The sequence below is a fragment of the Hyla sarda genome, chromosome 4, assembly GCF_029499605.1.
Source record: "Hyla sarda isolate aHylSar1 chromosome 4, aHylSar1.hap1, whole genome shotgun sequence".
Lineage (NCBI taxonomy): Eukaryota > Metazoa > Chordata > Amphibia > Anura > Hylidae > Hyla > Hyla sarda.
The window spans coordinates 134,043,219-134,057,921 of record NC_079192.1 but is presented as its reverse complement, the minus strand read 5'-3'; the positions used below and the strand labels follow the sequence as shown (position 1 = coordinate 134,057,921).

General features: G+C 39.8%; 1 protein-coding gene across 3 annotated transcripts in view; it reads right to left on the bottom strand.

Moving 5' to 3' along the window:
* Positions 1 to 4,013: 4,013 nt before the first annotated feature.
* The window catches only part of USP8 (ubiquitin specific peptidase 8), a 163,051-nt gene continuing 152,361 nt past the window's right edge, over positions 4,014 to 14,703 (bottom strand). For all 3 annotated transcript variants that reach the window (XM_056572187.1, XM_056572188.1, XM_056572186.1), the window contains 4 exons: positions 11,569 to 11,805; positions 8,130 to 8,272; positions 7,897 to 8,026; positions 4,014 to 4,472 (listed from right to left, as the gene is read on the bottom strand). In XM_056572187.1, the coding sequence (XP_056428162.1) occupies positions 4,287 to 4,472; positions 7,897 to 8,026; positions 8,130 to 8,272; positions 11,569 to 11,805 (696 nt within the window). In that variant the 3' untranslated portion in view covers positions 4,014 to 4,286. The remainder of the gene's footprint in view (positions 4,473 to 7,896; positions 8,027 to 8,129; positions 8,273 to 11,568; positions 11,806 to 14,703) is intronic.

The following is a 14,703-nucleotide window of genomic DNA, read 5'->3' as shown; positions in this document are numbered from 1 at the left end:
TTCTGAGATCGAGCAGACCATAGCAAAAGATCACTGATAACACTGATCAGTGCTATGCCCTATGCATAGCACTGAACAGTTATAGCAATCAAATGATTGCTATATATGGTCCCCTATGGGGACATAAGTGTTAAAAAAAAAGTTGAAAAAAGTTAAAATAAAAAGTAAAAAAAATAAAAAGTGATGTGAAAAATCCCCTCCCCCAATAAAAATGAAATTGTCCATTTTTCTCATTTTACCCCCAAAAAGCGTAAATATTTTTTTTTATAAACATATTTGGTATCGCCGCGTATGTAAATGTAAAAACTATCAAAATATAATGTAAATGATCCTGTACGGTGAACGGTGTAAACGTAAAAAATAGAAAAAGTCCAAAAAATTTGTCATTTTATTCCCCAAAAAATTTATAAAAAATTATCGAAAACTTTTATATATGCAAATGTAGTATCGATAAAAAGTACAGATGACGGCGCAAAAAATGAGCCCTCATACTGCCCTATATACTGAAAAATGAAAAAGTTATAGGTGGTCAAAATAGGGTGATTTTAGATTACTGATTTTGTACAACAAGTTTTAGATTTTTTTAAGCGGTACAAAAATATAAAAGTATCTAGCCACGGGTATCATTTTAATCGTATTGACCCACAGAATAAAGATCACATAAAATTTTTACTGTAAAGTGTACAGTGTGAAAACCCTCCAAAATATGCAAAATTGTGGTTTTCATTAAAATTTCCTCCCTAAAAAAAAAAACAAAATGTTGGGGTTTGCCGTACATTTTATGGTAAAATTAGAGGTTTCATTACAAAGTAAAATTGTTCACGCAAAAAAAAAAACAAAAAAAAAAAAACAAGCCCTTATATGGGTCTGTAGATAGAAATATAAGAGTTATGGATTTTAGAAGTCGAGGAATAAAAAAACGAAAATGCAAAAATAAAATTGGCCTGGTCCTTAAGGTTAAAATGGGCTTGGTTCTTAAGGGGTTAAAGATGAGAGAAGCAATCTGATTGGTTGCTATGTGCAACTGCGCCACTCTCTCTACACAGGTTTTGATAAATCTGCCCCTTTAAGTAGGACCTGTCTGCTAAGCCACTCACTGGCTGCAGCAGTGTCCAGTCTCAGTCATGCACAGAGCACTCATCTTGGAAGCAGGAGGAAGACAGGAGATTGAGGGACCAGAAAGAGCTAAAAGGGAACTGTGGGGTAAGTAAAGGTGTGTTTTTTTGTTTGTTTTTTGTGTCCACAACAATATATCATTTTGTTTAAACACCTGTATATTTTTTAAATATTTGAGAATTCCACCAGAGTCTACCTTTTGAGTTAGGTTTTCTTATAAGGACCCTTTCATAACCACATTTTGGTGTATGTGGCCAGTATACATTGGGATCCGGGCAGAAATGTATGCCAATATATACCTTAGCATACCCACAGCGGGGCCATTGATTATGCAGTTCAAACCATTTTCATGACATATAGGTTTTTTAGTCAATAAAATGTTTTTCAGTGCAGCTGCTGAGGATCCTGTCAATGTGCATTGGGACTTATACCATCAGAATTTTTATGACAAGTTTTAGAGGAATAACATAGGCTACAGCTAATACAGTAGGACATTTTTGAATGAAAATAGGTATTTTTTGGGCACTATTGAGCATAGAAAACACAACATATTTTTTAAAAGTGTCTATAGCCTTAAAGCATCTGATGTGGAGAAAAATTAAGCTCTAAAGTTTCTTTTTACCTTGTACAGATTTCCCAGTACAAAAACACCACACATCATTACATTTACTCCAAAATGCTTATGCTCCATATGTTCATTTATTGTAATCCAAACACGTCTTTGTTCTTTTGCCATTATTGTTTTTTTTATTTCTCATTCTTAAATATGGTCTTGAATCCATACTTAGTCTAAAAGCATGCTAAATCTGCTTCTTTATTACTGAAGATGAAACTGGTGTTTTGGGAGTTCTACTAAATTAATCTGGTAAAGCTGTTGGCTGCGGAGCACAGAGATTTACATTTTTAAAACTAGAGACCAGAGATGAGAATAATAACAGTACAAAGCGATGCAACTAAAACATCAGCGGCAAATTTGTTCTGTCAAAAAATTGGAAATTATCAAAGAAAAACAAATTTCGGCTTTTCAAATGATCTGATACACTGGAAAAATCATACCAGCTATTACTAGGGAATCCGAGCACTTGGAAAGTTGAACTTCTTTTTCTATACAGAACAAAATCACCAGTGAGGCTCCATTTTCAGTTTTATAGATTTCTACTGTAGTTTCACTCATGCATTTATTATCTTGTCATCTTATGCACCATGGCCGCCTACTTTTCTATATCAGTGGTTAGAGCCAGTTTGTGCTATTCTGCGAGTGCAGGAGTACAGAAATCTCTGTAAAGATAGCTTCAGTCTCTTGGCAATTTGTGGCATAGAATAACCTTTAGTTCTCTGAACACCTGATACATGATTTTAGGAAGTTGGTTCTTTTAGATCACAATCTAAACCACAAATGCTGATATATAGTCAATACAATATATACTTGAAAGTAAACATTGCAAACAGCTTATCAGAAAAAAAAATTCAGTAAATGGAATAGAAGAAAAACTTTATTAAAACACATTTCTAGAGAAAATTAAGTGCATATATTTTTCCCAAAAAATTTTAACAGAAAGATATTCAACTGAAATAAGGAGAATAAAGCATTTTGATCAATTCAAAATGGCGTTCTTATTCAGAGCACACTTTTCATGTACTTAAAGGGGTAATCTGCTGCCCCAGCGTTCGGAACATCTTGGAGCGGGAGGTGGGGGTCATAATGTCACACCACGCCCCCTCCCATAGACTTGCATTGAGGGGGCGTGGTGTGGCACCACGAGGGGGTGTGGCCGTGACATCATGACCCCCGCTGCCCCACCCAGCATTCTAAACGAACACTGGTTGCTGCACAGAGATTGTGGGGGTCCCAGCTGCGGGACCCCGGCGATCAGACATCTTATCCCCTATCCTTTGGATAGGGGATAAGATTTCTTGGGGCGGAGTACCCCTTTAACATATCCATGGTGACTCCTGCTGGGACTCGAATACTTGTATGTGTTTCAAGTAACTAATAAATCAAAATCATATTTAGCAGGTATCCGAGATGAAAAAAGCAACAATTAAATTACAGTGAAATTATGGAATTGGATAATAATTGTGATGAATAGTAGAATTATACGTGATAAGCGCAGCATTAGAAAAAATAGCAATGAGGCATTAATCTTCAGAAGCCAATGATCATGGAATAAACCACACAGACCATCTACTGATTTGAGAACAGTAAGTCTGGGCAACAATATGGGCAATTGTCAATGGCCACCTAAGTCACACATGGAGGTGAATAACTAGCCTAACTGGACGAAGAACAGTTCTCTTGATATCTCCTGTCTTTTATAAAGATCACCCTCATTTAGGGATATCTGTAACACTCTTCCCCCAGAAAAGCTGTTTCCACTATAGAAATGTGTGGAAGGGTCCAAACATTGGTTTATGGTGATTTTATAACTGTATACATCCTCAAGTAGATAGATTTATTTGGATAAACAATAATTTATCAAGTGCTGTAGGTATTTTACATACACAGAATATACAACAAAAAAGTTACATACATAGGAGTGATGTGCAAGTATGCAGTCATTGATTCAAATACATTCCAAATCTGCTTAGACCGTTTGTATATCACAGTAGAGAAGCATATGGAAAAGGCAAGATAAAGAACACTAGACAAATGTGGAATTACTCATTCAGGGTTTAATAAGGACACATCCAAGGCATTTCAGTATCTCGCTGCTGCAGATTTTATACTTTGAGCAGTGTTCCAACCTGCAAGATTCCTCTGATCCTAGCCCATCCCTGCCAATATCTGATTATATAATGTGTAGTATAGACTGGTCCATAAAGAGGAGGTAAGGTAAGCAGGTAAGGAGGTAAGAGGTGAAGATCCTAAGCTACCATTCAATGCTTTTATTATAGAGTAGTCAGTACAAGCAACGACTCTAAGAGCTGTATGATATTAAAAATGTGGCTGCACTTTCTCCAATCTTCTAGTGCCCCTTACCTCTATTGCAATACCACAATATCAGAGCAGAAAAAGGATAGTTCCATCACTCGATTTTTGATACCTCACTGGTGCTGAACTGAGTGATACCGCACCTTTTCATTTAAAATCAAGACTATGTAGAACCATCTACTTCATTTGCGTAGACATTTTCAATTAGTATTCCAGAGATTAATTTCTGGACAAACTCTTATGTCGCAATTTCTGCTCCTCGAAGATCCATTGAAGTATAAAAGAGGATATATGCCGCCGAGGACTTCACAGATGATACTGATATTTCTGACACTTCATGGTCATCAAACTTATACCACCTCTGTCGCAAGGCATTCTTGCAGTAAGCAGTGTAATGCCCACCATCCAATCCACCATAGTGATTCTGTTAAAAATACAAGTCAAGAAGTCAAGTCAAAAATATGTGGCCAGGACCTAAAGAAAGAAAATCTAGTGAATTCAGTATAATGAAGCAGCCAATTCATTTCATAACCACAGAGATAAACTGAAGCCCTACATGTCCACGGGTTGTGCAGCTGTCCCAACTCTGGTTCTCTCAGCAACTTCCCTACATGTCTTATAATGTACATACTAGCTGAGTACCCAACGCTGCCCAGTTTTTCCTACTTAATCTTTGTGGGGGAGGAAAAGCAACAAAGGAGGTGGCTTTTGTCCTCATATGTCATCCTCAAATCCCGACCCCATATCCCCTCCTCATATCCCGACCACATATCCCCTCATCATATCCTGACCCCATATCCCCTCCTCTTATCCCGACCCCCCTCCTCATATTCCGACCTCATATCCTGTCCCCATCCTCAGGTGGGGCTGAGTTGTGATGAAGATATTGTAAACGTAAAATAAAAGGGGGCGGCTTAAAGTGTGGGCGTGTCTTTGCAAGATGGAGCAAGGTATGCGTGGAGGGTGTAGCTTGCCAGCTGGACTGACGCATTCACCAGGGGATGCAGAGTGGAGATTGTAGAGTATGGTACCAGTAGTTCCATATACTTGTATGGGACATGAAACAAAAACCCCATCCTTTACATATGGGGGTAGGTTAGGGAAAATTTAACTATTTTTTTGTTTGACATACACACACACAGAGTTTTATATAATCTACTAGCTGAGTACCCGGCGTTGCCCAGTTTTTCCTTTCTAGTCCTTGATGGGGAGGAAAATCAACAAAGGAGGAAGCTTCTGACTCATATCCTGACCTCATATCCTGTCCTTACGTCCCATCCCCATATCCTGTCCTCAGGTGGGACTGATTTCTAATGAAGATATTGTAAGCTGAAAATATCATAGCGCACGAGCCTCCGAACAACGTGCGTAATTCTGGGTAACGCATCAGCTGACTCTGTCACATGACAAATCACATGACGGGCAGTGTGAGACGGAAGTACGCACGGCGTTCGGAGGCTCGTGCGCCGATATGGAGACTGAGTTAACCCGGCAACACACAGGTGTGTAACATTTACAAAATTGCCATCCCTGGTTTCTGATTGGCCTTGCTTTTATATAAATAGTATCTGCACTGTGTGCCGTCACTCCTGCTGCACTTTTGCACTTTCTACTTGTCATAGGTCGGTATTATGCTGCTATGTATGTATTACAAGACCAATGTCTGTTTAACATTAATGCATTGCACATTTGTACCCCTTTGTATTAGATGCCATTATTCCCACTTGTACTGGCAGTTAGTGACACCTTTTTTGTCCTATTCCCCCCTGTGCCCTTTTCTCCCCATGTATTTTTTATATGTTTTTAAATGTAAAACAATAAAGTGCATATTTTTATATTGAATGACTCAAATTCCTTTGTGTTATATACCTTAGAAGGAGGTGATATATGAAGCCCTAGTGTGCTAAGTGTTATGTTCTCATATGTTTAGGGTTGCACTAATCGCCCCCTTTCATATATTTATGACTTTTTTTCTAGTAGAACTCCTTAGCCACCTGTGCTATTTTCTAATCATTGTATGTTTGTTGTTGACATATAAGTAACATGTGTGCCAAGTTTCATGTTAATATCTTTAGCCGTTTGGAACGAACGAACGCGCGCGCACGCACGCACACACACACACACACATGCTGACATTTATCATAGCCTTAAGACTGAATTTTGTTTCTAGAAAAGGTGTAAAAAAAAGGCGCAAAAAAAAGGCACAAGCGCGTTTTTGTTTATACATTTCTGCTTATTTTGAGTTGCAATTCATCTATTTTGGCAATGCACATGATATGGAAAGATTTTATCAACTGCGCCTTTTTGTGAAAAGGAGCAAAAAAGGCACAAAGCCACTGAAAAGTCTCTAAAACGACACCAGCCCAGACTTAGCTTTTTGGTGTATGTCAAGAGAGAAATTTCAGAAAATGTGACCTGCACAAAATTTATCAGATGCTTTGCGACCGTTTAATAAATCTGGTGCTCCTATACATAACAAGCACACAAAATAAATGTGTAGATAAATGCTTCACTTACACTACAATGATATATGCCAGCCATTGAGATCTATCTATCTATCTATATATATATATATATTATTATTATTGGAGAAGCCCTATTATAGTTATAGTGGTATATCAAACTTGCAATTTTTAGCCCCTATACACAGGATAGGGGATAAGTTTGCAAGTTGGAAATGCCTTTTTATGGTCTATTCACACGTACAGTATTCTGCGCAGATTTGATGTGCAGGATTTTCTGCTGCAGATTTCAATATAGACGGAATGACTGAACACAGCTTGAAATCCTGCACATCAAATCTGCACAGAATACTGTACGTGTGAATAGACCCTTAAAAGGGAATCTGGTCAGCTGTATTTTCTGTTAAAGGGGTATTCCAATGGTGAAAAACGTATCCCCTATCCTAAGGATAGGGGATAAGTTTGAGATCACAGGGGGTCCGACCGCTGGGGCCCCCTGCGATCTCTCTGTACGGGGGCCAGGCTCTCCGGCCAGATATCGGGCGTCAACCCCCGTACGAAGCGGCGGCTGACACGCCCCCTCAATACATCGCTATGGCAGAGCAGGAGATTGCCGAAGGCAGCGCTCCGGCTCTGCCATAGAGTTGTATTGAGGGGGCGTGTCGGCCACCGCTTCGTGCGTGGGTCGACACGCCCCCTTTGTGCGGGCTGCCCGGGCCCCGTACAGGAGATCGCGGGGGGCCCCAGCGGTCGGACCCCCCGCGATCTGCAACTTATCCCCTATCCTTAGGATAGGGGATAAGTTGTTCACCACTTGTTCACTAATGGATTACTCCTTTAAGAACTGCAAACACCATGGGATAGTTGTTAGGGTGTAAAAGCAAACTGCACCTTTCCTGGAGCTGATGGTGGTTGCCAGACTTATAAAACTGCCTTTTTATTTTTCAGCCAAGTGTCGAGGAGGAGGGGCAGAGCTGCTCAAGTGCCACAGCCTGGCACGCCTCTTTGCCCACCCTCACCTCCCAGCCTCTCCTAGACTAACATCAGGCATACACGTATGCCTATTGACACAAAGAGTTTAATAAGGTAACAAATTAGAACAAAGGTTATTTCTGGCTATTCAATTTAAAATTCAATGATAGAAATTAATAATTTTGTACATTTACACTGAATTATTAACTTTGCAACGGCTTCAAAGAGGAAAAGACATGGGGGGAGAATTTTCAAGACCTGTCCAGAGGAAAAGTTGCTGAGTAGCCCATAGCAACTAATCATATCACTTCTTTCATTTTTGAAAAGGCCTCAGAAAAATGAAAGAAGTGATCTGATTCTGGAAACATTTCCAGGTTTTGATAAATCTCCACTACAGATTTAAGAGCTACTTACAGATACACCATATAAACTGTACTTCTTAAACGTCTTGGGTCCTATCACATACTGTGACAAGTCAAGGTGTTCCAAAGGAAAATCCACGAATGTTTGAAGCTTTTGCTTCCAGCGTCCTTCATAAGAAAATCTAGAAAATATATTTACAGATATAACTGTATGAAGTAATTTCTGATCAGTTGGATCAGCTATGTGAAATATCGCAAAAATAAACAAAAAGTTTAAAAAATTACCGTTTTAAGTGCACAAGAAGAACTGGTGGGAGTTTCCAAATTTCTATTTTCTTAATAGAATCTCTTCTAGTTTTACAGTTGCTGCAAAAAAATCTATTATTATCCGTGAGCTTCTCTTCCTTGGAAAAAGACTTAAGGCAATCCTAAATAATTAAAAAATAAGATTAGATCTCTTCAATGACTCAATAATTACAAACTAGTATAGTCTAGTATGATACTTCTTTAAAAGGGGATGTCATCTGAAAATTACCTGTTAAAATCTAGTATTTATGTTAAACATATTTTTTAAGAATGTTTGGTGATTTTATTTTTTTTTATTTTTATTTTTTATAACTTTCCAAATTTAAAATAAGCCTGAAATCTTGCAGTTTTCATTCTGGCCATTAAGCATAGTAATAATAATAATGACAATGAAGGAGATTTATCAAAACCTGTGCAGAGGAAAAGTTGACCAGTTGCCCATAGCAACCAATCAGATCGCTTCTTTCATTTTGCAGAGGCTTTGCGAAAAATGGAAGAAGCGATCTGATAGGTTGCTATGGGCAACTGGGCAGCTTTTCCTCGGCACAGGTTTTGATAAATCTCCCCCAATAAGCTGAGACTTCCTGTTCAGTGAAGATTACTTTCCAGCAGTGTCCTCCGTATTACAGACAGAATTACAGTCAAAGCTCACACCACTAGAGAGATAACATAATAATTATAAATTTAATTATATGTACAGAGCTCAGCCTCCAGCCCCCTGGAATGACCTCTGCATAGGTCACAGAGGATATCTATAAATCTATCCTATGCAAATTAATCGTGTCAGCCCCAGAGAATTGTGCCTATGTCCGTAGGGTTTGCTGTAAAGCATCTCTCTAAATGCTGTTAAAAACCATCTCAGGCAAGATGGATGCCTCCATAATGTCTCCAACCCTAAGTGAAAGAATCTGGTCAATTACAGTCATGGCTGTAAATGTAGGCACCCCTGAAATTTTTCTAGAAAATGAAGTATTTCTCACAGAAAAGGATTGCAGTAACACATGTTTTGCTATAAACGTTTATTCCCTTTGGGGGAGATTTATCAAAACCTGTCCAGAAGAAATGTTGCCGAGTTGCCCATAGCAACCAATCAGATCGCTTCTTTCATTTTTGAAAAGGCCTCTGAGAAATGAAAGAAGCGATCTGATTGGTTGCTATGGGCAACTCAGCAACTTTTCCTATGGACAGGTTTTGATAAATATCCCCCTTTTGCGTATTGGAACTAAACCAAAAAAGAGAACAAAAAAAGCAAATTGGACATAATGTCACACCAAACTCCAAAAATGGGCTGGACAAAATTATTGGCACCCTTAACTTAATATTTGGTTGCACACCCTTTGGAAAAAATTACTGAAATCAGTCACTTCCTATAACCATCAATAAGCTTCTTCGACCTCTCAGCCAGAATGTTGGACCACCAAACTGCTCCAGGTCTCTCTTATTGGAAGGGCGCCTTTTCCCAAGAGCAATTTTAAAATCTCTTAACAGGTGTTCAATGGGATTTAGATCTGGACTCATTGCTGGCCACTTCAGAACTCTCCAGCGCTTTGTTGTCATCCATTTCACTGTGCTTTTTCATGTATGTTTGGGGTCATTGTCCTGTTGGAAGACCTAAGATCTCGGACACAAACCAAGCTTTCTGACACTGGGCTGTACAGTGTGACCCAAAACCCATTGCACACATTCAAGGCACCCAGTGCCAAAGCCAGCAAAACAACCCCAAAACATAATTTAACCTCCACCATATTTCACTGTAGGTATTGTGTTCTTTTCTTTGTAAGCCTCATTCTGTAGAATGATGTGCTTTACCAAAAAGCTCTATCTTTGTCTCATCTGTCCACAAGTCGTTTTCCCAGAAGGATTTTGATTTACTCAAGTTCATTTTGGCAAAATGTAGTCTTGCTTTTGTCTCTGTGTCAACAGTGGGGTCCTCCTGGGTTTTCTGCCATAGCGTTTCATTTCATTTAAATGTCGATGGATAGTTCGCGCTGACACTGATGCTCCCTGAGCCTGCAGGACAGCTTGAATATCTTTGGAACTTGTTTGGGGCTGCTTATCCACCATCCGGACTATCCTGCGTTGACACCTTTCATCAATTTTTCTCTTCCGTTCACGCCCAGGGAGATTAGCTACAGTGCCATGGGTTGCAAACTTCTTGACAATGTTGCGCACTGTGGACAAAGGCAAATCTCGATCTCTGGAGATGGACTTGTAACCTTGAGATTGTTGATATTTTTCCACAATTTTGGTTCTCAAGTCCTCTGACAGTTCTCTTCTCTTTCTGTTGTCCATGCTGTGTGTGGAAATTTTTCGAGAAAAGGAAGTATTTCTAGAAAAATTTCAGGGGTGAAAACATTTACGGCCATCACTGTATCTCACATAGTATACAAGCATAACAAGCGCCCGCTAAATTTGATCAAGTATGGGGCCCTGGTGTACCTCCTCCTGACCCAATGTTCATACAACATGGTTAATCACATGCCTCCTGCTGTGCCTTGATTACATCCTCTTGCCCATCACCATGGGTTGAGCAGGTGACCCTAGGGTAGGAGCTAGTGCTGGGTAGGTTTTCTAGTTACCTTATTGTTTATTCTATGCTTTTTTTTTCCTTTTCCCTTTTCCGTTCACTTTTTTTTTATATTGATATCAGCTGGTGCAAGCCTACTAATGTGATTACCCATACAGCATGGTTATCTGTGCCGCTTACACTGTTCATAATATTTTGTACTGTAATGTATACAGATGCTCATGTGTTTGTACTGCCGATGGTTGTTTTCTTTTCATAAAACAAAAAAATAATAATGTACTGTACTTAAAATTAAATAAAAATAAATGATTAGAAAATAGACAAGAAGAACATGTTCCATTATCTGGCCCTATTCTAAAAAAAAACCATCAAGGTAATGCATTCACATTTAAAAGGATACAATTAATTAGTGGCTTATGGGGGGGGGGGGGGGGGGGAAGCTGGACTGCTTGTACTTTTCCCTATACAGCAGTCATACCCACAAAATATGCCGGTTCAGCAAATTGGACACATTCCTTTAAATCTGTCCAATGGTGGCAGCCACATTTGTAGCAAAGTTAGAAAAGATCTTATCAGTTTTGATATCTTTCGGAAAAACCTTTGAAATGTGGTAGTGACATGTCAAAAGTTTCAGTGGTGTGGGTTTGGGTGCAAAGTCTTTTTTTGCTACGAAAAAAGGGTCAGAAGTGCTTTGCTTGAAGAGCTATGTCTACAGCGCGTAAATCGTTCACTGGCCACTTTGATCACAGGGGTTCCCACATCTGGACTTTGTTTAGGACAACAAAATTATAGATCGACATGTCACCATGACACACAAAAAAATATATAAATTTTTTTGTTAATCTACAGCTACTTTCTGAGAATAGGAGCATACCAGCTTCAGACAGATACCTGAAGAGAACACTTGCTTGACGATGGAAGTGGTAGAGACAAATACATGAAAGCTTCAAATGTGCGAGATTTTTTGTGGCAAGTAAGACACTGCACAGTTGACTTGAACTGTCCTTGAAAAAGTGCCACTATAATGGATTCATTGAGTTGCTTGTGTTTCATCCACGCCATGTCTGCAGCCTGAGAATCATTTAAATGGTCATTGTTTTCTTCTCTATGTCTTTTCCTGTTATCAGCCTGCATAAAAATAACAGATCACACCGCTTGTTACAATCACTTATGGCCTACTGACATTAGAAAAATACAGTAGATAAAATAAGTGTAAGCTGACATATGTTTTAGTACCATCTGCACTAAATGGTGCCTACTGTGGTCAAGATGGAGACTCTGAGGCTGCATAGAACTACATAGTAACTAAACTTTAAAACTTTAGAGGGGGTCTGCCACCATAAATACAGCTACTGTGTCCGCTTATTGTCTATGGTGCTGAAGATAGCCGAGTTCTGCGCTTGGCTATTTTTGGCACTCTCATAGACAATAAAGGAAGTGGTAGCTAAGTATGTGCATTGCTGTGTATGTTCATGTATAGGAGTTTCAGATTGAGATACCAGCAGCCACAATCATATTCTATCCTGTGGAAAGCGGATAAGTGTTCATGGAGGTAAAAGCTCTTTAATGCTTTTCTTTACCATACTAACCTTTCACATACACCTTTTCACAAATTATAATGCAGCAAATGAAAAAGATGGATGGCCTTGTGGTGAAGGACACAAACCTAAACACCACGACACTTGAAGATGTTTAAAAGGAATCTGTCAGCTGCATAACAACTGTTAGGACAAGAAGACACAATGGTACCTGTGGTCTGTGCTTTTATAACATAGAAAAATACTTTCTTCTCTAGTGCAAAGTGTCAAAGAAGACTTCCCCAGCCCCTTAAGTGCTAGTGGCTGGAATGGCTCTTTGCTTACTCTTCCATCCCTGTCTCTGCTTGATTGGCAGTTAGCTGGAAGCCGAGCCTTGTTTTCAAAGCTTACACCTGTGCTTGGCTTCAAGCTGACTGTCAAACAGTAATGTATGTATGTATGTATGTGGGAAAACAGCCCCCATTTAATGGACACACCACAGCACAGCACCATCAGTCAACAGAAGATGAAATGAAATAACATGTCAGTTGTAATGGAAAGACAACAGATTTTGAACAAGACAAAACATGGACATTTCAGTTTATGTAAAAGCTTATCTGGACACAAAACCAACACAGGTCTATTATACAAACTGAAAATAAATCCTGTCACCTCTACAAACATGGATAAATTATTTTGCTTACTTACTCTCTACAAGGATCATCAAAGGACACGTAAAAAATAGAAAACAAAACAAAATAAGATATTTATGTAATGTATACTTCATATAATGTTTCTCTGTATAACATGATATACTAGTAATCTGTACACCAAATCAAAGCAGCCAGCAAGTAGCATCAGTCTGCTGGGAGAAAGCAGCATCACTAACAAGAGCTTAACCTTCATCATACGCTACGCCCCCTCCCATAGACTTGCATTGAGGGGGCGAGGTGTGACATCACGAGGGGGTGTGGCCGACCCCCGCAGCGCGAGCACAGTGTTAGGAACTAAATGTTCTGAATGCTGGTCAGTGGAAAACCCCTTTAAAACACTGACAGGGCTACAGGGCTCAATGGCATTAAGTGTACTGGTACTAATCACACAGTGAAGGTTTTGACGGTTTTAGGATTCATTCACATATACTATGTTGTCTGTGGATTTCATGCGGCAGATTTGATGCTGGAGATTGTTTTACACAGCACAAAATCTGCAGCATGTAAATAAATGACTGAACACAAAATCCACAGCAAACGCGGTATATATGAATGTACCCTTATTTTGCTTCGCTTTCCCTTTGAGGTCAATGAATGAAGACTTTGCATACACAATGGGGAAGATTTACTATTAAAAATGCTCAGCAAGAGAGATGTGGCTTCAAATGTGCCTTTAAATGTGATATCATGCATGACAATTCTTCCACACATTTAGTCAAATAATATGTGGTGTAAACTTAGGCCTTCTTTACATATTTCCACCATCTTTTCCCTCTGGCGCTGCCGAAAATGCGCCAGAGGGAAACTGATGTTAGAACTGACCCCATTCATTTGAATGGGACGATTTACATTCATCCGGCGTTTCAGTTTGGACACTAGATGATTGGACATGCCGGACCGGCACCGGACAAGGGAACATAGCTTGCTGCATTCCCCCTGTCCACTGTTCATAAATAATGGACGCCGGATGCTACACAATTGATGACAACTGATGTATGTTGTGGCATCAGTTGAGCCTAGATTTAACCCCTTAACGACGCAGGACGTATATTTACGTCCTGCGCCGGCTCCCGCGATATGAAGCGGGATCGCGCCGCGATCCCGCATCATATCGCGTCGGTCCCGGCGCTAATCAACGGCCGGGACCCGCGGCTAATACCACACATCGCCGATCGCGGCGATGTGCGGTATTAACCCTTTAGAAGCGGCGGTCAAAGCTGACCGCCGCTTCTAAAGTGAAAGTGAAAGTGACCCGGCTGCTCAGTCGGGCTGTTCGGGACCGCCGCGGTGAAATCGCGGCGTCCCGAACAGCTGATCGGACACCGGGAGGGCCCTTACCTGCCTCCTCTGTGTCCGATCGACGAATGACTGCTCCGTGCCTGAGATCCAGGCAGGAGCAGTCAAGCGCCGATAATGCTGATCACAGGCGTGTTAATGCACGCCAGTGATCAGCATTAGAGATCAGTGTGTGCAGTGTTATAGGTCCCTATGGGACCTATAACACTGCAAAAAAAATGTAAAAAAAAAGTGTTAATAAAGGTCATTTAACCCCTTCCCTAATAAAAGTTTGAATCACCCCCCTTTTCCCATAAAAAAAATAAAACAGTGTAAAAAAAATAAAAAATAAACATATGTGGTATCGCCGCGTGCGTAAATGTCCGAACTATAAAAATATATCATTAATTAAGCCGTACGGTCAATGGCGTACGCGCAAAAAAATTCCAAAGTCCAAAAAAGCGTATTTTGGTCACTTTTTATATCATTAAAAAATGAATAAAAAGTGATCAAAAAGTCCG